Source organism: Staurois parvus, unplaced genomic scaffold (genome assembly GCF_062004578.1).
Source record: "Staurois parvus isolate SC_StPar_1 unplaced genomic scaffold, SC_StPar_1.0 ptg000021l, whole genome shotgun sequence".
In the NCBI taxonomy this organism is placed as follows: Eukaryota; Metazoa; Chordata; class Amphibia; order Anura; family Ranidae; genus Staurois; species Staurois parvus.
The window spans coordinates 12,674,483-12,701,451 of record NW_028317817.1 but is presented as its reverse complement, the minus strand read 5'-3'; the positions used below and the strand labels follow the sequence as shown (position 1 = coordinate 12,701,451).

General features: G+C 38.8%; 1 protein-coding gene across 1 annotated transcript in view; it reads left to right on the top strand.

Annotated features, from left to right (window-relative positions):
• Window positions 1-25,035, top strand: part of NR1D2 (nuclear receptor subfamily 1 group D member 2) — a 46,915-nt gene extending 21,880 nt beyond the window's left edge. Inside the window, exons 3-8 of the mRNA XM_089690962.1 lie at window positions 1,899-1,987; window positions 4,228-4,372; window positions 7,726-8,390; window positions 10,708-10,893; window positions 11,687-11,897; window positions 13,805-25,035. Coding sequence (XP_089547088.1) covers window positions 1,899-1,987; window positions 4,228-4,372; window positions 7,726-8,390; window positions 10,708-10,893; window positions 11,687-11,897; window positions 13,805-14,001 — 1,493 coding nt within the window. The 3' untranslated portion in view covers window positions 14,002-25,035. The remainder of the gene's footprint in view (window positions 1-1,898; window positions 1,988-4,227; window positions 4,373-7,725; window positions 8,391-10,707; window positions 10,894-11,686; window positions 11,898-13,804) is intronic.
• The last annotated feature ends 1,934 nt before the right edge of the window (window positions 25,036-26,969 follow it).

Below are 26,969 nucleotides of genomic sequence, written 5' to 3'. Positions count from 1 at the left end.
ATAAGTTCACCTTTTGCACAAAAATAATTAACATTTTGTTGCAGGTAAAAAAAATGTGCATTTATTATTTTTGTCCAAGGGAGCCTGGAAAGCATTGCACCAGTGATTAGTAGATTTCTGATGCCATGCAGGACTCCTGCAGACCTGTCAGAATATCTGCTTGCCGTATGGGATGTACGAGCAAGCAGATATTCTGACAGGAAGCTCCACAGCGCCGTGGTAGTTATTTGAAAACTCTTTGCTCCTCACAAGACCTCCTACTCTCTAGCTCCCTAGTCTCCTCCTCCCATGCCTGACTCCAGGACTTCCCCCATCCTCTGGAACTCACTACCCCAATCCATCAGACTGTCACCTACCCTCCTCACCTTTAGGCGCATCCTGAAAACCCATCTCTTCAGGGAAGCCTACCCCGCCCTCACCTAACAGCCGATCTCCTCCCCTCCTCCAACCACTCCATCCCCCACAGCCACTTCCTCCTGTACCACTACCCCTCCCTCCTAGATTGTAAGCTCCAAAGAGCAGGGCCCTCGAACCCCTCATGTATTGTATTTTTACTGTATTGTCTCATGTACTGTCCCCCGCTACAATGTACAGTGCTGAGCAAACTTTTTGGCGCTATATAAACACTGTATAATAATAAAACTGCAAGCTGACAACCGCTAAGGCTGCCTGGACTTGTAGCTTGGCCGCACTGTTTTCAAATCTGATGTATAGTACGTGGAGAAGCCTCCCCGTACTGTCGGGGGGAGGGCGCTGCACGGCTGCAGCTATTGGAGCATGTTACGTATTCCACCCTAAAAACAGGTGGACCATGTAACATGTTCCCAAATGTGAACGTATCCTTTAAACCAAAAATATAATATATTGCAGCTTAGCAATCATTAGATATGATTTCTGCATTAGTTTTCTTTTTTAGGCTTCTCTACCTCTGCTTTCACTTGGTGATTTGGTCAGTAACACACCCACCTTCTGGTTTAGAGTGCCCCCACTCCGGATGAATGAGCTTAGGGGGCACCTTTGAACAGGTGCATTGTCAGTCTGTGGGAGTGTTAGATGGATGAGCAGATTTAGTTACAGCTACAAATTGAACCAAACTCTAGTTCACACTTTATAGGCAGTTACAGCAATAGTTTTTTCCTTTCGGCATACAGATTTTACTTGAATATATAAAAGCTGATCATTGTAAGCGCCCGTCAGTGGTAAATGGTTTGTCTCAAGCCTATAACTGCTACATCTGCAAGGGAAAACTAAAGCAGCCAGCACATCTAAGAATTGGCAAGCTACAATATCATTAATGTTTGCTTTTGGGTATATTACCACTTTCAGGCATGCAGCTAAATACATAGTTGAAATTCATATTTATGAACAGATGTACAATTGTAACTTTGTTCAGCCAGTCTTACAATCTAGACGCTCTTATGCTTCCTGAGACCTGTCTGCAGACTATACTATAGTTGAGCAATACAGCTGTCTATACAGCTCACCCAGGCCTGTGACTAGATCGTGAAGGAGCAGCAGCACACTGAGAGACTCATCCCTCTGCTCTCTGCTAGCACCACTATTCCCCCCCCCCCCCTTCCCCCTGACACCAGTGATGGGGCACTATTCCCCCCTCCCACTGACACCAGTGATGGGGCACTATTCCCCCCTCCCACTGACACCAATGATGGGGTATCATTTCCCCCCCATTAACATTAATGATGGGGAACTCCCACTGACCACCAGGCCTGAGGCAATTGCTACTCCCACTGGCCAAAGTCCAGGCCCCCTGAAGTCTGAAGGACAGTATACTGGCCCTATCTTTAAAAAGTAATATATGCATTATTACCTTTTTATTTAACATTTTAATATGCTTTTGTATAACTATGTCTGACTCCGATGTAATTTTTATATTTTAGAATTCAATGGGATGATACTTCTGTGTAAGGTGTGTGGAGATGTAGCCTCCGGATTTCACTATGGAGTCCACGCCTGTGAGGGATGTAAGGTAAAGATTTGCTCTTTCTCATACCAACTTCTATTCATATTACGTGAGACTTAAGATTTGTTAAAAAAATCTCCCCTTCCACAAGATCCTCCAGATCTATAGATATTTTACAAAAGGAGAGTAAAATGTTTTGGTTTTTTTTAAGAAGGATCTGTTTCTGTTATTCTCTGGTCCATTCTTTATCCAGAACTGCTCATGTGTTTCACATATGCAGCTGAAATGTATAGGCTTTTATCCAGCTGCTATATAATCCAACAATTCACACAGCTGGTTTGGCCTATAAATTGTCATTAGTAAAAAAATAGCGAAAGCAGTGTATGGTTTGTGTCTGCTTCTGTGTCATACACAGTTGGTCTCAACACTATTCCTTGAGAATTTATATTTACATCTCTGCCACACTGCAAGGCTTTGTTCTCGCTGCTGCGACTCCAGATTTGTGTGATATTGCATTTTGATTTGTTTGCGGCTTTGGTGTGACTTTCATACGACTGATGGTTTGCGACTTTCGCCAGTCATAACAATACAGAGTGTGACACATATTATCGAACTTCCAAAATCCTTTGAAGTCACAGCCAAGGTTGCAAAGATAAGACAAATTATTTCCGTGCAAGGTATGTGATTTTTAACATTGCAGTCTTCAGCACTCATGTTGCAAGGAAGTGTCAAAAAAGTAATGCAGAAACAATTTTTTTTTGTTGTTGCGACTTGAGTCACAGCTGTTAAGATGGCACCCATTGATATGAAGGTGTTTTGAATTGTTATGCAATATTTTGTGTCGCACGTCATGGGAGTCACATGAGTAGTCACAGCAGTGTGAACCAGGGCTAAATATCTCTACAGTTTTTGGGGCAAAAAAAATTTTTTTAGTAATTCAAGAACAGTTTGAAAACTTTCCCGTGATACCTGTGTACTAATGCTTTGAACCTGGTGACGTTGGAGAAATGATACTGCTGTAAAAACTTGACACAATACATTAAAGATGTGATATCTGTAAAGATATCAGTTAAGAGGTAGAATACATGGCCACTGGGTTATAAAGAATTAGGATTTAAAGCTTGTTTCCATTTTCAGATGGAGGCAGCTAAAATAGGAGGTTAAGCCGTGGTTTTACTGAACCCTGACTACCCTTCTTAACCCAACGCAGTGGCCTGAGGTGGTTGTGCACATGCCATGGCAAAAAAATTATACCCTGCTATCAAATAAATTGGTCTGTGACTCAACCCTGCAGTTTTGGTTGCAGCACTGGTCTCTCTTTCTGGTCTCACAGGACAGAATGAGCACAGCGGGAGCCTTGGGCTCCTGCTGATGTCAATCAAGTCCAGTGAGGAGGGGACGGGGCCGAGCCATGATGTGTGTGTGTGTGTCTATAGACACACACAGCCTGGCTCAGGAGTGCCCCCGTACGTGTGCTCCCATAGCAAACCACTTGGCACAAACAAAAGAGAAGGAGCAAACACTGTCGAGGGACCCCCAGAAGAGACGGCGAGGGTCCGCTTTGTGCAATCTCCTTGCACTGAGCAGGTAAGTATAAACCTCTTTTTTAACAGAAAACAAAATTAGCCTTTACAATCGCCTTAATGTTCCAACTAGGCATAATTTATGAGCATTACAAATATGACCTTTGAAAAAAAAAGTTAAAACAAGAATGCATTCTTTCAGCTTTATGCAATTAATACTTTTAATAGTAGCATTTCATATATAAATTCCTTTTTATGTTTTATTTTCTTTGAGTATTTTTCTGTACAGTTTGTATGCAGATCAAGCTGTCCAAAAAAATTTCCTATATAAAAAAAAGTGCATATACAGAATGCCAACATTACCTGTGTTAATGGCATACGGTTGTTTTAGAATGCAAGATCTGAAATTATTTTAAGGGTTCCTCTGGAGTAAGATATTTGAGAAAGGCCGTTATAAACTCTAGTGGTGATTCAAAATTCAAATGGTAAACTAAAGTTGTGAGGAATCTGGTAAATATTTTGATGTGGTGGTGATAGGGCATTATTACCTTCATGATTGGCATTTGGATCAGTCACTTCAGTGCAGAATACTATTAATTATATTTAGATTTATTATAATAGAGGTTTAAGATTTTTATTTTCTTTAATTTATCCTGTTCGCTCCCAGATTTTTTTTTTGCCAGATAATTCTGCATGCTGACTCCGTTACAATAAATGGCACACATACATGCACACGGATATATTTATATATCTATTGGTTAAGGGGTTATTGTGTGTTCATAGGGTTTTTTCAGAAGAAGCATACAACAAAACATCCAGTACAAAAAGTGCCTCAAGAATCAGAGCTGTTCTATCATGAGGATGAACCGAAATCGCTGCCAGCAATGCCGCTTCAAGAAATGTTTGTCTGTCGGCATGTCCAGGGATGGTATGTGAAATGCCTTACACATTTATCATTGCTGGAAGTAAACTGGCCAATGAGCATGTGGGCTGAGATTTTCACAAGGGTTAACTGTGTCTGTGTTCTTTCATTTACATTCTCGGTAAAAGCAGCTATAGGTTAAAAAGCAGTTTATTCCAACAGTAAATACACAATCTTTTTTTTTTTTTTTTTTTCTTTCTTTAAAAAAAAAAAACAAAACTGGTCACTTTGCCCATTAAGATCAAAGTGACAGGTTCTCTTGATAGCTCACTTTGCTCTTCCCCCTCCACTCGCACTGATATTCCCTGAGCTCCCCATCACCTTGTTAGCCTGCTGGAGCCCTATGTCTAATCCCTGGGTAAGCTCCGTGTTGGAAGGTCTTCTGACCTTCTCCCTTCTACAGCTTGATATGATGTTCGTGTCTGGCAGTTGGCCAAAGATCACTGCATCCTGGTAAGAAAGGGAGAAGGTCATATGCGCCATCATACACAAATATTCCGGTTATTTTCAAGGCTTCCCACAGGTGAATGGAGCAGAGGGGCAGCTCAGCAAATATCATATGTTTTTTAGGGCCTGTTGGGCTTGTGTTGATGGCATTAGCTCGATACACTTCTGAGATCAGTCAGAATTCACTGACAGATGAATTTGACCTGCTTCTGACCTGCTTCAAATGGGTTTTGCATGCCTATTGACTTGTATAGGAGTGCAAGACTCACTTGAACCAAACAAAAGTGGACAAAGTGACAAGTTTTATTTTTTAAGACTTTTAAAGAGGCTGCATTCACACTTGAGCAATGTTTAGCTTGAAGCTCCGAAAATGCTCAAACTTAACCCCTTCACACCGGCGGCTCCTGGCCCTTTAAAGGGTTTCAGACGCCAGGAGGCAGGGCAGGGTTTTAGGGTCATGTGACCGCTGTGATTCGCTGTCACGGTGGTCACATGATCGAATTCCGTGATACACCGACATATGTGCTGGGAGCGCTCAGGGTGCACGCTCTCTGCACATGTGTTTTCAAATGGTACACAAATATGCAGCCGCTCTACGTCAAGGCCCAGCCACTGAGAGACCGCATATTTGCGTACGCTCGGCATCAAGGGGTTACAAAAAAATCAATTGCTTTTTATGGTACCTATTCACAGGATCAGGTGTGAGCAGGCACCATAAAGAACAATTGATTTTTTTAAGTTTGAGCGTTTTTGGAGCTTCAAGCTACAAATCAGTCAAGTGTGAATGCAGCCTAAGGGCTCTAACACAGAAATAAGGATCCTTATATCAACCATGTGACTGTTATTTTCAATTCTTATTGATCTCACATTAGGTTGCTTTCACACTGGTCAGCTTCTGATGCACTTTGGATGCCTTCCCATTGACTGAGGGCCCTTTCAGTTAAAAAAAAAAAAAACAAACAAAAAAAGGTGAAAGAAAAGTGGGAGAAAATGCATCCATTTTAAATCCAATGTTGCGTTTCAGTTGTGTTTTTAAAAGTCCTGCTTGCTGCCTTTTTGGTGCATGTTTGGTGCACGTTTAAATAGCACTTTCTGATCATTTTTTGATGTGCTTTTGTTCAGGTGTAAAGAGTTCCATTTAAAGGGATGCATTTTTCTTCCGCTTTTTTTTAAACTGAAGAACTGAACAATAAGTGATTATTGTGAAAACAGCCTTAAAGTGACTGTAAACCTTAGACATGATAAATGAACAAAGCATATCCCAACATAATGTGTATGTGTCTCAATTAACAGCACTAAATGTTATTTCTGTCTGCTGCTTCATTCCTCTGCTATCAGCATGAATCACTTCTGACAAGTTTTCCTGATACCAAGAGAAAAATGGCGACGGGAGGGACCTCCAGTAGATTAACAGCCTCAGCTCTATTCCTGTGTGCTGTATGGAGGAGCTTGTGTCTCTTCCTTCCAATTCGCTATCAGAGCTCTCCTCACTGAGCTCTGCAAAGTGTAATTTCAGCTCTCTGCCCCCTTTTTTCTGAACTCTCAGACAACCTTTTAAATTCAGCACTTTGAACGGATGTAGAGAAGAGATGGCTGCTAATAAACAAGTTCAACTTATGTAGGAGGATTTGTTTAATTTCTGTATCACCTTAGGCCTTTCACTTCACTGGATATATGTAAGAGTTTACAACCACTTTAAAATATGTCCCTTTTTTTAAAATAAGTATCTTTATCCTGGTATGTTAGTTTTTTAATGAAGCTTAAAGACTTAAAATGAATGAAGCTGGATAACGGTGACTAAGGATTTAGAGAATGTCCCTCCCCTTGATCATGCTGGTTGCAGCTGAACTAGTGCCTACAGACATAAAAGAGCATTCACTTAAGCCAGCCGGTTACAGTTGGACTGGGCAATAATCAAATGTGTGTAGGCTATGCCTGACCCTCATAGACAAGACCAGGCCAAGCTTTCTCATGGAGTAATGACATCATCTGAAATTTGATGTTATTGGTCAGGAGTTTTTTTTTTTTGTTTTTTTTTCCACCTTGATATGTCATTGCCCAAGTGTTCCCCTTTGTCTTCTCTATAGGCCAGACATTTGCATTGACCCCTGAGCATGTACATATTTGTAGACTGAAAAGATTGGGCAGTCTGAATATTTGCCAACTAACAATTGGGGTCCATAGGCATCCTTAAAGGTAGCACTTAGTTAAAAAATAGTTGTAACTAGTGGTGCCTTTTGTCTCTGTAGAAATATATTAACCTTTAAACACTCTTGTCAATCAATTATAAAAGTTCTGGTTTAATGTAGAAGATATATGGTTTAATGTAGAAGGTCCCCACGTAATCTCATATACACAATACAGAAATTGTTTTGCTGTATGCCAGAAATAGATGCCATTCTGTTAAATGGGATTTGTTATTTATGTTTTCTTTAATACATTACCATGTTGAATGCATGTGCTTGAACAATCCCTGGTATCCACTGTCCAAATCTGCTATAGGCGACCTCCTCTCTCCAACAGCATGAAATGTTCTAAAGCTAATACACATTTATTTTACATAGTTCTATTAAGGGGGACCTTTATTTAACAAAGGAGAAAATAAGATGGGAACAGAAGAATTGTTGCCCGCATCATCCAGTCAGGTGTCTTGTTTAATTGCCTGGGAAAATTAGAATAAGGAATTTGATTGGTTATTATTGGCAACGTCTCCACTTATGTTCCTTTTTGCTTTCTTCAGGTTGTTCATTAATAGCCCCTCTTACGTTTTTCCTATTGTCCTTGAGAACGTCTCTGATGTGTAATTTTTAAAGCCAGATTTTATAGTGGTTCCTTAATTGGTTGTCAGAAATGTTATTGAATTAAGTTAATCTGTCCTTCATTTCTCTTCTCACTTTGTCCTCCTTTGGCAGCTGTTCGTTTTGGTCGCATTCCAAAGCGTGAAAAACAAAGAATGCTGATGGAAATGCAGTCTGCCATGAAGACTATGATGAACAGTCAGTTTGGTAGCTCAGGACCTCAAGAAGCACTGCCAGATTACCAAGCTTCACCATCGGTTTTGCCACCTGTGCCCCATCCTGTTCAAGAAAACATAGAGAGCAAGGCTCAGCAATATACAGAAAAAAGCCTCATGCCACCTTCATCTTCACTTCATTTAGCTCCTCCATCTTCAGACATTAGTAAAGAGGACGTCATTGGTACAGTAACTAGAGCTCACAGAGAGACCTTCATGTACAATCAGGAGACGTCTGAATTTAAAGGGAACACCAGCCAACAGAGGCAGGAAAGGATGAATAAAGTGAAATACAGAAACAGTAACAATATTCACTTCAATAATGTTGTCAACGTTGCTCGCTGTCCTGTTGGTGAAAGTCAGAACTACATGAATGGACAACATAGGGGCAAAAACAACATGGGTTGTCCCTATGCCCATGCTGTTTTCTACCCCAATGAACAGAACATAAACATTTCCAATGGCTATTCCCACAAGGAGTTCAGTAAAACACCTACAATTGATGTATCTCAGGCAGAGCACATGAATGGCTATCCCTGCAATAGAGGAAGGAGAATATATTTGGTAAAAACATTTTTGGTTTACCTATTGCTTAGAAGTACTCACAGACATGGGTTTCCACTGTGAAAATATTGCACACACAACTCAAAAAATACTAATTAGTGCTTGACTTATGAACCATTTTTGGTGTTAACCTGGCTGGTTCTGGGCTTGTTTTGGCTTTAATATAGAGAACAAATTGAAAATGGGCAAATGTTAGAGTCCAGCAGGTTCAAATTTCTGTTACCAGACATTTATCCAATGTCTGTGGGTACTTTTAATTTCTGATGTGTTCCTGCATCCCTTGTATTAAAGGTAGTCTCCAGAAGCAGTAAAGTGTTAAAGCTGATCATGTTTTCATTTAACTTTAAATTTGATCTGCAACATGCACAGTATGAACTGTATGTGGCCTCGGCTTCATACAGTATATAGTACTGTGTTCCGGCAGCAGTATGAGATCTTCCTGTCCCACTCCTGGAGCAAAATGGAGTCAGGCTGAGCGGTGTACAGCCTTTCACAGGGAGATTTGCATTCTAGTAATGAATCCGAAGCTTCCTCTGATTGACGGAGGCAGAGAAGCGGTTTGATTACATCACAAACAAGTCATTGCACCTGTTAGTGACTGTCTCTCAGGGTTGGAGATAGAGTTTTCAGTAATGTGTAAGCCCTCAATAGAGGGGTATATAACTTACATAGGCCTTCCTTTCGTCACCCCCAGTCACTGAATGGATCTGTAGGAGGCGTAAAGGAAAGGGAAATGTTCTGCTGAGAAGGGGGAATTAAAGCAAATTTGTTGCTTTGTTGGGCTTGGGCAAAGTATATGTTTGCTTTAAAGTGGTTCTAAAGCCTAACCATTTTTTACCTTTAATGTAAGGAATGCATTAGGTAAAAGTACCACCCACCCCCCAATATTTACATGAGTCCTCACTCGATCCAGCGCTGTACCTGGCTGCAGCTGTTCTCTCCTTTCACTTCCCAGTTTCACAGGCTTTGCTGAGGCAGCAGGAGCCATTGGCTCCCAATACTGTTAGTCAAATCTTGTGACTAGGGAGCAGGGGATGGGGCCGAGCCAGGCTGTCTGTGTCTATGGACACAGGCAGCATGGCTCGGGATCGAGTCTGCAAGTGTAAAGTGGCTTCCTATGGTGGCACACCAAGAAGAGGAGGGACCCAAGAAGAAGATGTTTCGGGCCCCCCACTGTGCAAGTGTTTACCTGTTTGTTATTTTAAAAATCCCTTTGAATCAAAAAGTCCACTCTCTTTACTATATTATGAGTTTTGTATATATTCCTTTGCAGACAGATTATAGACAACTGCCTATGTGTGGAGTAAAGATTTCAGCCTCTTAAAGCCTGTACTGTGCCTCCTTTTTGCTCAATAGTCACAAGGGAGATAAATCTTAGTGTGAACCTAATGCCTTTATAAACCCAGTTATTTCTTCCAAACACTTACCTGAGCCTGTCAGGGATCCGACGCTGTGCCAAGCTGTAGTCTTCTTTCCCGTCTCTTCCTCTTCTTACTGGGACTGGGGCAGCAGCAGGGGCCATTGGCATCTACTATTGTCAATCAAATTCTGTGAGGAAGGACCATGGGCAGGGCCAAACCATGAGTGTGTGTCTGTGGAGCATGGCTCCACAGACACACACAGCTCAGGAGCAAGTACACACGTGTGCCCCCATAGCAAGCAGCTTGCTATGGGGGCACACAAAGAAGAGGAGGAGCCTGGAGCCATGGCGGGGGATCCCAGAGGAGGATGTTTAGGGCTGCTCTGTGCAAAACCATTGCACAGAGCAGATAAGTATAACCTGTTTATTATTTTAATAACAAATAATCTAGACTTTACAATCCCTTTAATACAGGAAGCCTCTAGACCGAGGCAAAGGTAATATACACATGCATCTTGTATTTAGACAATGTTAGACAAGTTCAGCTTTAAAGCCAAAGGCTATTAAATAAATCTTTTGGGCATATAGCATCAGTGTATTAGTGTACCTCTAATGAAGCATATCCTAGGTGCTGCTAGATGATGATGGACTATAAACTCTTCTCTCGGTGATTCCAGATACTGGTGATCTGGCACTGCAGGGATAAGAGGATGGGACTATGAAGGATCGCTCTGTTTGCCCTTCCTTTCCTGTTATCTTAGCCATTCACTAAACTCATAGTATGATTTTCCCAGAATGCAAGGTGTTGTGTTTTTTTTTTTTTTTTTTTTTAATACCATTTGTTTTGCTGGTTATATTTAAGTGCATTGTCAGAGGGTATCTTTGAATTTAAATCCGACAATATACAGAGTTTAGATTGCCAGTGCTTGTATACTTACCTCGTTTTACACTTTGCAGGTTTGTCCAATGAGCATGTCTCCCTTTATGGACCCAAATAAATCTGGACCTCAAATCTGGGAAGAATTCTCCATGAGTTTTACCCCGGCTGTGAAAGAAGTGGTGGAATTTGCCAAGCGCATTCCCGGATTTAAGGACCTTTCACAGTATGATCAGGTCAACTTGCTGAAAGCTGGAACGTTTGAGGTGAGATTTGTTGTGCCAAGTTGAGGCTTGAAAGCATATTGAAACTCATCAGACACACCACATATGCTTTTTTTTTTTTTCTGATAAATCTTTGCCCAGAACAATGCAGCAACTTAATATTGACACACAGTCAGCACGTTTGAATACAGGAGGAAAGAAAATAAAGGTGCGGCTAGGGGAATGCCCCTGTTAGCACTGTCTGTCTTGATGGGGGAATTGTGCAGTTTTCTTTCCTGCAACCTGTGCTTACGTATTGTGTTAGCCAGCTGTAGTTCACGTGGAGATATTAACAATCTCCTAACATTTCCGGTGGTTAACACTATGGGGTCTATTTATACAAAAAAATTGTTGCAAGTATCTGTGCATTCCCACTGCTGCAGAAATAATCCTTGTAATAGGTCTAGTATTTTTATTTCCTATGATTGTCTGCTCTAGTCGCCATAATGCCATATTTTCCTGAAATACCTCAATCTAGAAAATACCACATTATGGCCCCTGGATGGCACTGACACTCGTAGGAAATAAACATATTAAACCTATTACAGGGATTATTCATGATGGTTGTACAAATGCTCAGACAGCCATACTTTGAGATTCCTTTGAATAGACACCTGTCATTTCCAGATTGCTGAGACAGAATCAAAAGGCAACAGAGATTCAGTTTAAGTATTATTTAAGATCAACCGCATTAGGAAAGAGATGAATCGTGTTTTGTACTTTTCTGTAACAGTAATTAAAGGTCCCTTTCTTATATAAAGTTGCAATACTACTATTTCGTCTTGTCTTTTGCCAGGTTTTAATGGTTCGGTTTGCATCACTGTTTGATGCGAAGGAGCGTACTGTCACCTTTCTAAGTGGGAAGAAGTACAGTGTGGATGAGCTGCGCTCTATGGGAGCTGGCGAGCTGCTGAACTCTGTGTTTGAATTCAGCGAGAAGCTTAAAGCACTGCATCTTAGTGAGGAGGAGATGAGTTTGTTTACTGCAGTTGTTCTCGTCTCTGCAGGTAAGCGAGAAGTACTCTCAGGGAGAAGTACTCTATTGTTTCTCATGTCAGCCATTCTTTGTAAACACGGTGACCTTGAACCCACACCACAAAAGGGAAAAAGTATTTATTTATAATGTTTTTTTATATCTATACAAAAATGTTTTGTCTTTCATTTTTATTTTAAACTGAATGGGTTGTTTTTATAAGGTGAGGGTATGCTTAAAGTCATTAGAATGGTGCAATCTTAGTTCTCAGTTATTAGCGTATGTATGTTCTCTTCTATAGTTGTCACGCCGTGTCAAACTGTAAACCTGGCCATAGACTGCTTGAATTTCATCCCGTTCCTTATGAAATTTTGCTCAGTGGGTGGCCCTGTCAGCCACCTCCTGCCCAAAAATCCCCCTATTGAAAAATCAAAGCAGCTGATAGGAATTTTGTCGGTCAAACCGCATCTACAACTAGATGCAGGCACTGTTTCAGTGTATTGACAGCTGGTGGGGCTGGCTGTGAAAATACCATAGTGGTAGCAGAAGATTTTTCCATCTACACAAGGCCCCGTATAGAGGCAGAGCTGTCTCCTGCCCAAGCTCAGGGTTGATTACTGACACTCTGGATTGAGGGTGTAACTTGCAATTAACATAGCCTTTTAGTTTTCTTGTATTCCTTACAGCACCTTTTGTTATGTGAAAGTTAGAAATCTTAAAATTGAGTGCAGGCAGGATTTAGAACCATATCAGCTCATATATGTGACATGTCATTTGACTGACCTTGGTCATGGGTATGAAGCATTTTGTTCATAGAAGCCTCCCTGGCGGTATTCCTGAGTGTAGCTTGGGGTAAAGTTTCAATACCACAAGCGGTAACCCTGAGCTACACTCGGGAATACCATGCGGCGCTGCTCCGCGATCCCTCAATCACTTACCTTGTCCTGCACTCCTGCGATGTCCCTCCTGCAGTGTCCCTTGTAATGTCCTGCGGCGGATGCCGGTATCTGTCATCTGGGTTCCGTCCCCTGCGAGCGTCGGGACGTACGGGGATGGAGCTGGCGGGAAATTTGAAAATGACAAAAAGTGACATTCACTAAATACACTTTTTTCTCCCATCCCCTACATCTCTTCCAACATTCTTCTAAATCTTTGTTTCAGTACTGCTTAGACCTGAAGAAGGGGACATTCCCTGAAAGCTTGTCCTCTAAATTGTATGTTAGTGCAAATAAAAAAAGTATCACGGACAGTGCTCAATTGTTCCTGTACTAAATACACTAAAATCACATAGTAAAACATTACTGTATCAAACCATTTCACATACATTTTGTCCCTAGTGCTTTGTCCTGTGCCCTGCCTGCATTTTTACCGTTCTTTCTGCCTGGAAACTGAGAAATGTCCATGGCGTCCAAAAAGCTTCCCTTTTAGGTCAAAATCTGTTTTAGAACAGCTAGAGAACAGTGATAGTAAATTAGAACCACTTGCAGAATTGAGTGTTAATAATTTGTGGGGAAATTCGTCATCAGACACTGAAAACGATTCTGCGACTTTGCTCAGTGATGTGCGAACTTGGCGCTATATTTCAAATTTCAGTGTTTTTGGTTTGATTATATTATTGAATTAAATTTATTATTTTTTATGATTAAATTATAATTTATAATTTTGTGTTTCAAATTTTAACATACCCGGGATGTTTACTAGACTCTTGTTCGGACAGATTTCAGTGAATTATTTTTAAAAATTACAGGCCCACAATAAAAAAAATACATATTTCCATTGAAAATAATGTACCGCTTTGAGCACAGAAATATGGACATAATCAGACCGCTAGGGAGGTTAAATTCTGGTTTGTAATTTAATTTGCTTTAATGCTTTAAAATATGTATAGATATTTTAAATTCATTTTAAATTGATCAAGATATATTTGTCATCTCTCTACAGATCGCTCTGGTATTGAAAATGTAAACTCTGTTGAAGCTTTGCAAGAGACTCTGATCCGAGCCCTGAGGACTTTAATCATGAAAAACCATCCTAATGAGGCCTCCACCTTTACCAGACTCCTCCTGAAGTTAGCGGACCTCCGTTCTCTAAATAACATGCACTCAGAGGAGCTTCTGGCTTTCAAGATTCACCCATAGGCCTATAAAAACTATTGTGTGTAATGTCTACTGTATATTGCGTGACAGATAAGGTGTTTCTACTGGTATTTCTGGCACAAACTAATTATGAGTAGTTGTTTTAAGTGTGCCGTTGCTGCCTTCCATTTTGTGGGTTTATCTTATATTCATGAAACTGTAGCCCCAATATGATGTAAACAGTTGGGTGGCTTCATTGTCATGAATGTTGCCTTAGTCCACAAAATGGAGAGTTGTTTGCAGGGAACTGGTGCAATGCAGTCAGGGGTTTGCTTAGACTTTCAGATGCCTGAGATTAAAAAACAAAACTATCCTTTCCATTCCTCATTCAAACTACTATACACAATATCAGTTGTGTGCACTATTAGGTTCGAAGACATGCAGACATAACGAATAACACTAATTGAAAGTTCTGCACAAAAAAGTGTTTTTGTTTTTCATGAATTTCCTTTATTGTTACCGCCCCTCCCCCCACCCCCAAAAGAAAAAACCCCTGTACTACAGCCAAGTAGCATTTTGCACAAAATATTCAAGCTCCACATTTCTTTGGTGTGCAGCACATTGTTGTTGAGCACAAATCAAATGGTTAGGAGACTCTGTAAGATACAGCGTAATATAATGGTTTTACATCACCAAAAAGGTTAGACGTAAGGTGCAATTCACAATGCTAACACACAATGATAAGGAGACAAATTTTTTCAAAAGTGACAGCTATTTTTAGTTAAAGTGGTTGTAAACCCCTACCTATACCCAATGAAGTGACTGGCCTCAGGTGATACACAGAGATGAAACAAATCCTCCTGTCTGAAGTACTCTCTTCTTCACAGCTGTTCAAAGTCCAGAATTTATACAGCTTGTCTGAGAGTTCAGAAAAAAGGGGCAGGGAGCTAAAGTTACATTTTGCAGAGCTCTGAGAGAGCTGATTGGAGGGAAGGGCACCTCCCCCCCCCCCCTTTCACATAGCACACAGGAACAAAGCTGAGTCTTTCACTCTGTTGGAGCCACCCCCCCCCTTTTCTCTTGGTGTTAGGAAAACTTGTCTGAAGTGGTTCATCCTGATATAGCAGAAGCAGCATACAGAAATGACACTTAGCACTCTGGACTGAGACAAGTACACACTATTGAGGGGTATGGTTTGTTCATATTTGAGGTTTACAACCACTTTAAGTCCAATACAATTTGAAAATACTTGGCTAAAATAAAGATCCTTATCCTTGTGCTAAAGATTTGTTAATTGAGCCCCTAGTCTTCGATATCTTATACGCTATGACAAGGTAGCTATGTAGTACACTCTCAGTATGTGCTATATAAGTGTGTGTGAAGTAGATATGTAGACACTGGTCACTTAGAAGAAGCACGTATCTCATTATCATTTCTTAATGCTTTTTGAAATCGATATGTGCCTCTGCCAAGATCTGAATTGTCTGTCACACAGATTCTTAGCGTGCATGTGAGTGTATTTTCTCTTTTTTGTTTCTGTATTTATGTGTACATGATATCATGTTTTACTAACACGTCAAGTGTTTAGAGACTGTAAATATTCCTAGTTAGAGCATTACAGAAAACAAAAATATATACCAGCTTCCTCACAATATTTTAACCTGTGAAGGGAGTTGAAACAGATAGTATAAAAGATTTATAATATGTATACATTACCCAGAGCTATTGGTAAATTTACTAATGGATTATATTTTTGAAAAGTATAAAAAAAAAAAAAGACTTATGCTGCAAACATTTGTTACATTGAAGCCTCCCACCATGGAACTGGCTCATTTCTAGTCAAACTTTGTGACTGTAAATGTATTTAAAACATAAAAATGAACTGTTGGGCAGGTGACAGCTATGGTAAGTCCAGGCGAAAACAACAGTAATGCCCTGGCGTAGCACTACTTTGAGATGTGCAGAATTTTTTTTTTTTTTTAAAGATTTTTTTTTTTTTTATTTTATATATATATATTTTTTTTTTTAACAATAGAGCTACATGTATGAAATGTAAAGAGAGACAGAATGGAGGTGTTCTTCATAGCAAGTAATCTTGTTGCTTATCTAGTACAGGCTACAGATAGAATTAAAGGATGTCTAAATCCAAGAAGAAACATTTAATCTATTGCAGTTTACCATTTTGTGGATGTGGTGGGTATGTTCATTTTCTTTTTTCATTTTCAGCAAGTACAGAAAATGCCCTGCTGATGTTGCTAGAGATGCAGTTTCCTTGTTATTTCCTGTGAGATGAAATAAAAGTACAAAATGGTATCTTCACTCTGTATACAACTAATCTCCCTAGCCAACACGTTCTATAGATGATGTAAGAAAGACATACTTGAAGTCCATCCTGGGTGACAACCACGAATCTGTCCATAGATACAGTGGAAGGAGAAAGTGTAGCCAACAAGGGACTGAAAGTGTGTTATTGGCAGCATTACCAGTTGAAAATAAAAGAAAATTAAAGCCTGAAAAAACTAATACAGCCACTGCTAAGGACTGGTAAGCTGCGGTATATATAATGTTTTGGGTTTAGATACACTTTAAACATTTGATTGCTATGGACCACAGGCTTCATTTCCACATTTTTATACATGAGGCACCCAGTGTGTCAGGTTTCCAAATGGAGTAGATAAGGTATGCGCTTTACATCTGGAAACAGGAAAAAGATTGAATCACTGTGCTTACCTTAAATTGGGGTTGGCCTTTTTTTGAAGATCTGACCCTTCCATATGTATATTATTGCTTTGCTGATAAATAAGAACAAGCAAAAAAACCATCATGCAAAATTAGTAAGACATGAGGTTTATGCAACCAAGAAGTAATAATTAGGCTAGAGTTACATGCATGACTTTTAGTAACTCAGTCTACCTATTAAAATCACTAGTGATTGATTGCTATGAGTAGTAGCTAAACAGATGGAACAAATGGTTCCCAATGGTGAAAGTTACACAAGTGCCCTGCATTAGTGATCATTCAGCCAAAATTAGAGGTTAATACATGGTAAGCATGTAGATTGCACCATAAGAAACCATGTGTAGTGATTAATTACTAGCAATTTTAGTATCCTGACCGAACAACTAAAAATCCCCAGTGTATCTCTAACTTTTTAGGTCTTGCGTATGAAAAATATCTGAAAGCTACGTGTTTGTGTTTCTAATAGCAGTTAATCAATTCCTTTTATTTTCAGATCTGCTTTGGAAAAAAAGACATCTGGAATCTGATTAGTTGTTATGAACAATACAAACACTCCTTTTTTTGGATCACTTTTGTACACATGGCCCAGTGTGACTACATAGTTAGTTAGTACATCTTTTTATGTCTTTTTTTTATAAGTCATTTTCAGCCATTGGGTTACCAGACTAATTATTTTAGAGAGCTATTCGGTCTTGGTGATGTGTTTTACCAAGCAATGTTCAGGCTTTCTCTGCTAAATGGCTGCATTTAATTTTACGTAAAAAATAAATCCATCAAACTGTGATCCCCTTGCTGCAGTATAATAGTATAAAATCAGACTGGTGCAAACTACTCATAGACTTCATTGTTAAAGTGGACTGATCTCCCCTGTTGGTCTTGAATATAAAAAAAAAAATCTTTACTACATCGACCCTTTTGCACCAAAAAAACAATATCAAATATTTTTATATTTTTAAAACTAGATTTTGAACTTTGCATTTGATAACATGTTGTGTAATGTTTAAATGATCAATAGTTCTTTCAGTTTGGGATCAAGCTATTCTTATACATATTATTTTATTTATTTATTGTATTACATTGGGTTTATCTTGCTTCATTCATGTGCCATATAAATTCAGCTTTTCTTTTATAAAAACCCTTCCAATGCTTTAAAAGTACTATGTATATCTGAATACAGTGGCACACTCTTAGGTCAAGAAAAAAAATCTACTGCACAATACCAAAAGAGCTGAAATGAAATGAAAAAATAATTGTAATAAACGTAAAGGTGACCGTTTTTTATGTTGAGCCAAAGTTCATGAGAATTCCCCTGATAGTTTACTCAGAAAGAGACATCTCTCGGACAACTTGCAACTACAAAAATGCTTATTCCTCCTTTTTTCTTTTCTTTCTTTTTTTTTTTTTTAAATTATAAATTCTTTTTTTAAGAAGAAAACAGCAGGAGTTTACAGTACATCTTCTCATTTCTTAAAAACATGCATGAGTAAAGTGATACACAAATAGGTTTGATAGATCAGTAGTCAAACCTTACAAAGTACAATAGTTAAGAGAATGGGCAACAGCTTTGTGATTTTTTTTGTTTTTGTTTTTGTTTTTGATTTTTGTTTTTGTTTCACTTTTATCATAAGGACATTTTGCTTTTGTTTAATTTTGAGAATTCTTAAAAAAAAGAAAAAAATAAGTTGAGCTCCAGTTGTTTTTGATTTATTTAAGACTTTCCCACTCAAATGTTCAAGAACAAGGCAATACAAAAACTTAGGCAGAAAATGACTAAAGCAGGCCATAGACGAGTGGAAAAATGAACGGTCTGTCAATTTGAAAAACAAAAATAGCTCTTTGTGTCATCGTTTTGTTTTTATAAAAAAAAAATCCAACATGTTCGGTCAGGCACTTTCAAGCACGAACATTATGTGTCAGCTGGCACACTAATGATAAAAACAAAAGATTTGATGATTGATAAGAATTTTCATTCGGTTTTCGATTTGTCTATGGCCTGCTTAAGTAGCCTATCAAATTTGCCCCTTTTTAATTTTTTAACCTTTTGGCTGAGTTTATAGATCTGTTTGTCCCAAGAATGTTTAAATGCACTTACTGTTGACTGACTCACTAGCTCTGTTAAATCTGTTCCAATCATCAATCACACTTTCAGTAAACTAATGCTTTCTAAGGTTAGTTTAAACTTTCTTTTTGCTAGTTTGAGGTCATATCTCCATGTTCTTCACCTTTCCTTCATGTTGAAAATACTGTCCTTCTGAACCTTATACACATGTATATAACGTTTTGCATCATGTCCCTCCTTTCCATAGTTTCTTTAACAAATTAGGTCCCTGCAGTTTCTCCTGATGTTTTATCCCTCAGAGCTTTCACCAATTTGTTTAACTTTGGACTCACTCTGGCTCATTAATATCTTTCTGTAAGTCAGGTCACCAGAGCTGGATACAGTATTCTAAATGAGGTCGAACTAACTATCAGTAGGAAGGACTTCTTTCCTACCACCTGTGATCTCTCTAGTGATGCACCCTAGAATTCTATTTGCTTTGCTCACTGCCTTGTTGCACACATCTTGTGGAAATATATCAAATGCTTTGCGAAATCAAGATAGACTGTCCATAGCACCACCCAGGTACAAAGCATTTGTGATATAGTAAAAAAAAAAAAAAATCATTTAGATTAGTCTGATATGACATGTTTTTAAATGATCATTAATCCTTTTTTTTTGGAAGTGATTCTATTACATTACCACTACAGATGTTAAACAGTTATGGCCAGTTTCATTACTACTACTGATGTTAAACTTTATTTCAGGTATATTATATTGCACCATCAAAACACACACGCACACGCACACGCACACACACACACACACACACCCCCCCACCCCCTTCCCTTCTACCCCTCAACCTCAAAAGGACGTACAATCTATTTTTGTGGAAGTACAAAGCTAGCTATCTGGCAGTCATTGGAACGCATCCTTTAGAAGACATTGATTAATAAGATAAGGTAGTGGTCCAACAACTAACCAAAGCTGGACGTGGATCAAAATTTGTATGGTTCAGCAGGAACTGGACAAATTTTGATCCATTTTTCGCAATTCCCATTTGAGAGGAGTCAATCCAGTGATCACTTCCTCAAGAATGGGATTTCTGGCTACAGCCCTGTTCAGTGTATTCTGGCAGGGGAGCAGTCCCCGTATACAGAAGACAATAATGCTGCGGGATGGATTTCCCTATCCACCTAGATTGTGTGGATGGGGGAATCCATTTGTGTTTTTTTTGAGTGCTGACTGATCAGTAAAACCCCATGTATGGCCAGCTTTAGAACTGTGGAATGAATATCATCATTACCCCAACTTACCATAACTTCAAGCAAGCCAGTTTATCTACTACCTCTGCCTCTAAAAAACATGAAAATGAGCCTTTACCACTAGAACCACTATGATCCTCCAACCTGTTTCTTTAGTGTCACTTTCTTCTAGGAATTCTGAACAACGATAGTTATTGTTTAAACTATTTGCTTTACCTAGGTCTCATTCAACGTACTTTTTTTTTCCTGTCACTGATGCATTAAAAAAAGTCAGAATTGTTTCTTATAAATGAAACCCCTGCCCCAGTTTCTCAGTTTATATGTTTGTTCAATTGCTCCTAAATCCCATTCAGCGCTGCATGTAGCTTTGGCTCATATATCATTTTAGAAGTATTTAAGATGTGCATTTTCAGTTCTATTCAGAGCATTTTACATTATTACTAGTGTAAACATGTCTAGTTGGTAGCTAATTTCATAGCAAAAAATTCATAACGGAATAATAATGAAGAGCCAAGCCCCTATAACATTATAAAAAAATTATTTAGTTAAATGCTACTGTATTAAATAACCTGTACTCCATTTTTAAAACAAAAGTTCAGCCAAAACACACATCACAACAAGGTTGATTTTATAGATGTAGGCTGTACATCACTTTGTAAAGGAATTTTCCCCTAGTGTATTGACTGTAGTGAAAATTTACTTAAAAAATGTGAGTAAAGAATATTCTATCACTTGCAAAGAAAAAAAAACTTTTTTTTGCTTGCACATTGTTGGATTATGAATGTCAGCAGAGCTTCACTTCATTCACTAAGCTACTCAAAACATTCCCCTGCAAAGTGAAAATTCCTTTACAGCGTGAACAGCATATTTGCCTTTTAGTAAATCAACCCCAATGCCTTTTGTTCTCTATATTAGCTAGAAGGTTGGAGGGGATAGAGTCTGCTCTGTGCTGCAAGCCTTTTCTGTGCCTCTCTGTTTGAGTTTCACTATGTCACTGGTGTTGGACTTTTTCTGATTGTATGATTAAACTCCAGCAACTGTCCAATGAGTTATCTTACTGGAATCTGAGTTAGGCAGGCTATACAACTTGCAATTTTCTTTCCTTCAGCCACAGGTTGAAGGAAAGAAAATTGCTTGATTTCTGCATAAGTACAGTCAGTGTTGATGGCGGAATCCCTCCCAAACCACCATTGTGTTCTGCTGGCGGGGAATCTTCCCCACTGGAAGAATACAATAATCACTGCCAGCAGCTATAGCTGCCTACAGTGATCACAGGAAAAACTACAAGCTAGCTGTACTGAAGTCAGTAGATCAACTTCAGTACAGCCAGCCTGCTCATAGATGGATCAAAATGCGTCTGGTTCCTGTCTATGGCCAGCCTTAGTCTAGTTAGATTGTGGATGGCAGTTTGCAGAGCTTTTTCATGAAGTCTGGACAAGTCGGGCTTTAGTAAGTGAAACTAAATCAAGAGAGGAGCACAGTAAAATTTTTGTAGATTGTAGATTATAAAGGTTAAAGCATAAATCTTGTGGCGTCTGCTGTTAGACATGAACTTTGTTTTTGGAAGATTAAAATGCAGAACAGTTTTAAATTAAATGTAGCTTATCGACAACCCACCCTGTATCTCTTTATTTGTATTTTTAATTAGGAAACACTGCAGGGTTCTTCAGACTACTATAACACAAGATTGCATATGTAGAAGTCTTATTATAAACAGATATTTAGCAATTCTAAACTAAAACTATTTATACTAAAACATATTATGAAAATGTATTATTGTGTATTTCTATAAAACCGGTCCAGAGGTATACTTCTCAGTAAGCTGCAATGGCTGCCAACCCCAAACAATTTGGTTCATTCAACTACTCATTCTATTATGTATACATTTTTCTTTTAAATGACAGCAACTTCTGATGTATAGTCCTTTATTCACATAGCAAAACTTGCTCTATTTTTAGAGCTCTGTAAGTTATGTAGCTGATGATAATGGTGGTCTATGTGCCAGTCAGCTGACTTTCAGGTCTGCAACTTCTTCTGAATTTATACCATATTCGATGTTTCCATTTTGAGGCTTTCCCAATTGCCTGAGAGTATGGCAGAACCGGGACAAATCGGACATTGCCATAGTGTGATACCATTCAGCACAAGGCTATGCTTTAGCCTTTAGTTCAGAGATATATCTCAGGAAATGTACACTAAGAAGCTTGCTGATCAGCCATGAGTAGGTGCTGCTAAGCATTACATTTTTACACTTCATTAACTATACCTATGACATTTGCAGTGTTCCCTAGTACTGTATAGGCTTTATCCCTGGTTTCCTATTGACCTGGCACATAAAAGGACCCAGCATGTCTACTACGGTCTCTGCTCTATTTCTCCTGGTTTCCTTTTATTTTATCTCAATTTTTTTCCCCCCTATTTCAGTATTCTGTATTAAAAATATTTCTCCTATAGACCCTGGTCTGTTTTTTGCACTCATAGCCCTCTTTTCCTCCTCCACCTCCTCCTCACATAGAGTGAATATTATGTGCATAATAGTGCTGCTAGTGCTGCTTTCTGCATTCGTGAAATGTGGATGCTTCACTCCGCCATTTTCTTCAGCTTTTAGTGTGACAAATTTTGTTTTTAGCTACTATGTGAATATTATTTTTTACAAGCCCTTAAAATACTTTCAGGGAGTATAAGTCATTGTACTATGATACGTTAAAGATATTTGTGTGCGAAGTTGTGATTTGTTGAACCAAACACCCAGGGCTCCAATAGAGTACAACATTAACAACATATTTTGAAATAACAGACCCGTTTCAAACTGGAGACTGGATTGTGGATTTTTTTTTAATTACAATATTTCTATATTGATTTATTTTATTAGTAAGAGCTATAGCCATGCAGCTTTTTAAACATATTATCAGCCTTTGATATAGAAAGCTGTAGTTTTCCTTTTTTTTTGTCTCTTGAAGCAAGTTACATCTTGACAACTATTTGAATAATGTAGTTGACTCCTCTCCTTCTCTACTTCAGCCGTCTGTGCTACACGATAGTTATTGACAAGGCTTTCAGTGGACATTGCATGGGTCAGTAGGAGATAACTTCAAATTATTTCAAGCGACAGCTTACCTGTTGGCGAGTGAAGTCTATAGCTGGCTGAGGAAACCCTTTCATAATGCTAATGGTGGTTATATCTCACATTATTGCATCAATCTGAAAATTCATGATAAAAACCTATATGCTGTGGTCACAAGTTTTAGTTTGAAACATGCCAGAAAGCATAATCTAACCTAACTGGTGTAAAAATGTTGTTTACCCTTGCAGATAATCAAAGTATGTATTAGCTGCTGTCTACCGTCTTGCAAGAATTAACCTTAATTATTTATTAAGCTACCATGGCACTTAAGGTGTGCTAAGCAGCACTTAAGCATGCCGAAATTAGGTATAAAATGAACTGAGGCTTCAGGTGCTTTTAGTGGTATTTCAACTTAAGGAATCAGGGCCATTCTATATTAAGGTGAAGAAGCAGAGTTGCTGATACCCATAGCTGCCAACCGTACTCCTGTTTAACATTTTTCAAGAGCAAGTTTGTAGGAATCAATCATATTGGTTTGTGTGGGCGATGGCTCTATTTCTATAGAATACATCTATTATTGTTTCTGCAGCTTTCATCTAACTGACCTTAATAATTATTTTCAAAACAAAGATTAATGATTATTAATGATCTGATGCTTTCTAAAACAATGAACACTGATTTTTGGGCATTAACCGATCATGCGACTCTACTACGTTACGTTTCTATTGGTGCTGTTGTCTGTAATTGTGTATACTGTAGAAGGAAATAAATTAAAAGAACAGGGAAAATAACTTCTTTACAAGTGCTATGAAAACCTGCAAATAGGCTCGGCATACCCATAGATTTACGTTATTTGCCACCTCCAGGGCAAACCTGTAGTCAAAAGCAAAATCCATCAGTACAAGGTTAGTAGCTTGAAGAACCAATCAACTACATATTTATCTGTAGTATGTCAATGATATGACTGCTTTTAATTGAATTTGCCATTAACCCCATCCTTTCAACTTTTACTAACTAGTTTGATGTAGTCACACTCACATAGTATATTTCATCAATACATTTATTAGGATTGACTACTGCCACAAGACGAGGGAGCTAGGGCTCAGCCAGTGAGATCCATTTGTGGAGTCCAGGGGTATCAGTAGTTCTCTTGTGCTTCAACCTGTCAATGTTTGTTGGATACTAAATTATCCATTAGAGATGAATTAGTCTTTAGCCAAGTATTTGCCACAATATGCGACACATTGCAAAGTAACCAAGAAGAAAAAATGTTTGACAAGCTGTGCCCCAGATGGGTAGCCAGGCTCTAGGTCTAACCATGATTGAACTTCTCCACTGCCATGGATGCAGTCATATAGAATGGTATTCCACAGGCTCCCTGTGTCCTTTGGCCAAGGAGGGACAATCTTTGTGCATTTTGTATTTTCCATGCTATGTGATTTCTGTTTCTTCGATCCAATTCAATGAAATACTCCTGAAAACAATGTACTATAACAGAGTAAGATGACCATTAATGCCTGTAAAGATACAACAGAAGATATCTTTATTTAGATTAAATCATAGGGTAAAGTGAGCCTAGCGTCCATAGGGGCCTATACTCTCTTCTGGGATTCTCTAGTAACTAGAAAATTCACTTTCAGCTTTCTGCTTAAACTTTTGCTGAATGTATACATTTAGAATTTTAAAATGTAATATAGGTAGTTTTATTTTAAGACATGCTGAAAGGCCTTTTTCTACAAGTTCATTGATGTGTCTGTGATGAAGTGCACCTAAAATAATGATAAATAGTTTGAGGAATAGATGATATCGGTCTGAATGAACCACTTTTTCTATCAATGTGGAAAGAATAGATGGGGCAAAAAAATAAAATAAGGGTGCAATTATTTTGACCTGGACCTGTGACACATTAGCTGTAACCTCCTGTTGCACAGAGATGTCTGTACACAGTATATGTTGCTATACTTTTCAAATAAACAACTTTACACAATAAAGGCCTTGTTTTACTTCGTCAGCCCAAACTTGTAAATTGGCATAGGTAACGAACAATCTAACATTAATAATGCTGCTTGTATCTTAATATTTGGGTTTAACCGACACTAGGCTTGGTAAATGCAGATGTCATATATTCTTTGCTCCATCATGATTTTTAACCAACACTAGGCTTGGTAAAGGCAGATATCATATATTATTTGCTCCATTATGATTTTGTAAAAAGGAAAAAAAATAGAAATGGGCAAAAAAAATGAAATATAGTGATCCAAATGCACAGAGCGCAACAGTTTTTATTGCAAATGCAAGCCTCTTGAATCTTGGGGGTTGATTTACTAAAACTGGTGAGTATCTAGTTTTAGTAAATCAACCCCTTAGTGTCCTTTTGAGAATTTCTGTGCAGTAATCCAGATCTATGCCATAATACAATTTCCTGTAAAAAAAAAAAAAAAAGACCAGGTACTGCTGCTCTCTCTTCATTTGCAATTGGTCTTGTATCTGCCCAGACTCCCCAGCATGTTGAATCTCCTAACAGTGTTCCCAGGGATGCAAACTGACCATGCCAGCTTCCATGGTGTGGTCAGTTTAAAAAAGGATCCTAGGGGAACTGGCAGGATCACCAGGCTATTAGAAAGTACAGATGAAATAAAAACTACAGGTGGCAGTGTATATATTTAAGAACTTTACAAATAAGCCAATCTTTCATATAAGCAGTCTTTTCTTTTCAGGTAAGTCCCCAAACCCCCATCTGAAAGCCTGAGAAAAATGTATTGGGTGTCGTTCTATCTATGCAAGATGTACAGTCAGTTGTGGTTGCCTATCACAGCTTGATCATTGTAAGCGCCCCTAACATTGGTAACTGGTTTGTCTGAACCCCCTAGCGATCACTTTTACTTGACAGCTTGGTCTGTTGAAGGACATTGAAAGAGACATACTGGCCAGATCACCAGGTGAAAAATAAAAGTAAACAATTGTAAAAAAAAATAATAATGCTTCCACTTGGAATCGTAAGCTGTTACATTTTAGTTTTGGGTAGTTAACAGTGTCACTGTGATACTTGATAATGACCACTAGATGTCGCTCTTACAGTACTTGACATGAGTATGCCAAAGGTGCACAAATACATGTGACTTTGACTATACAAGTCATTTAGTATTATTATTATACAGTATTTATAAAGCGCTAATAGTTCGCTCAGCTATAGTATACAGTATAGGCTGTTAATAATCTTTGTAGGGAATGTGCTGCTCAAAATCAAGAAAATCTCAGTGCTGTAAGAAGGCAAAGACTGACAGTGCATTTAGGGTTGTCTTCTTTGTGTTTCAGGACTAACAGGGAATTACCACTATAACAGCCTATGCAACTGCTATGTGTCCTGGGGACTGGGCTGGCCAAGACATTACACTGTAGCTACTAACTACTTTTCATTTGAAATAAAATCCCTGTCCGTATTTCCTCTTAGAGTTTAGAAATCAAATTTAAGTTCTTTAAATTACGTGAGACTGACCGCATCCTTACAGACATATCCTTACAATACTGACATCAGACTGGATGTCACACCACTTCCTAAAACTCAATCTACCCAAAACTGAGCTCATAATATTTCCTCCCCCACATGCCTCTTCCCTTGATTTCTCAGTCAGGATCAATAGCACCACTATCAACCCATCCCTGCATGCCAAGGTGCTAGGTGTAACCCTGGATTCTGAACTATCCTTTCAGGCCCACATCCAATCCCTGTCCAAATCATGCATCCTCAACCTCTGCAACATCTCCAGAATACGCCCTTTTTAACCAATGATACCACAAAGCTCCTAATTCACTCCCTGGCAATCTCGACTACTGCAACTCCCTCCTCATTAGCCTACCTTTACATAGGTTATCCCCCCTCTAGTCCATCATGATTACTGCTGCCAGGCTCATCCACCTTACCAAC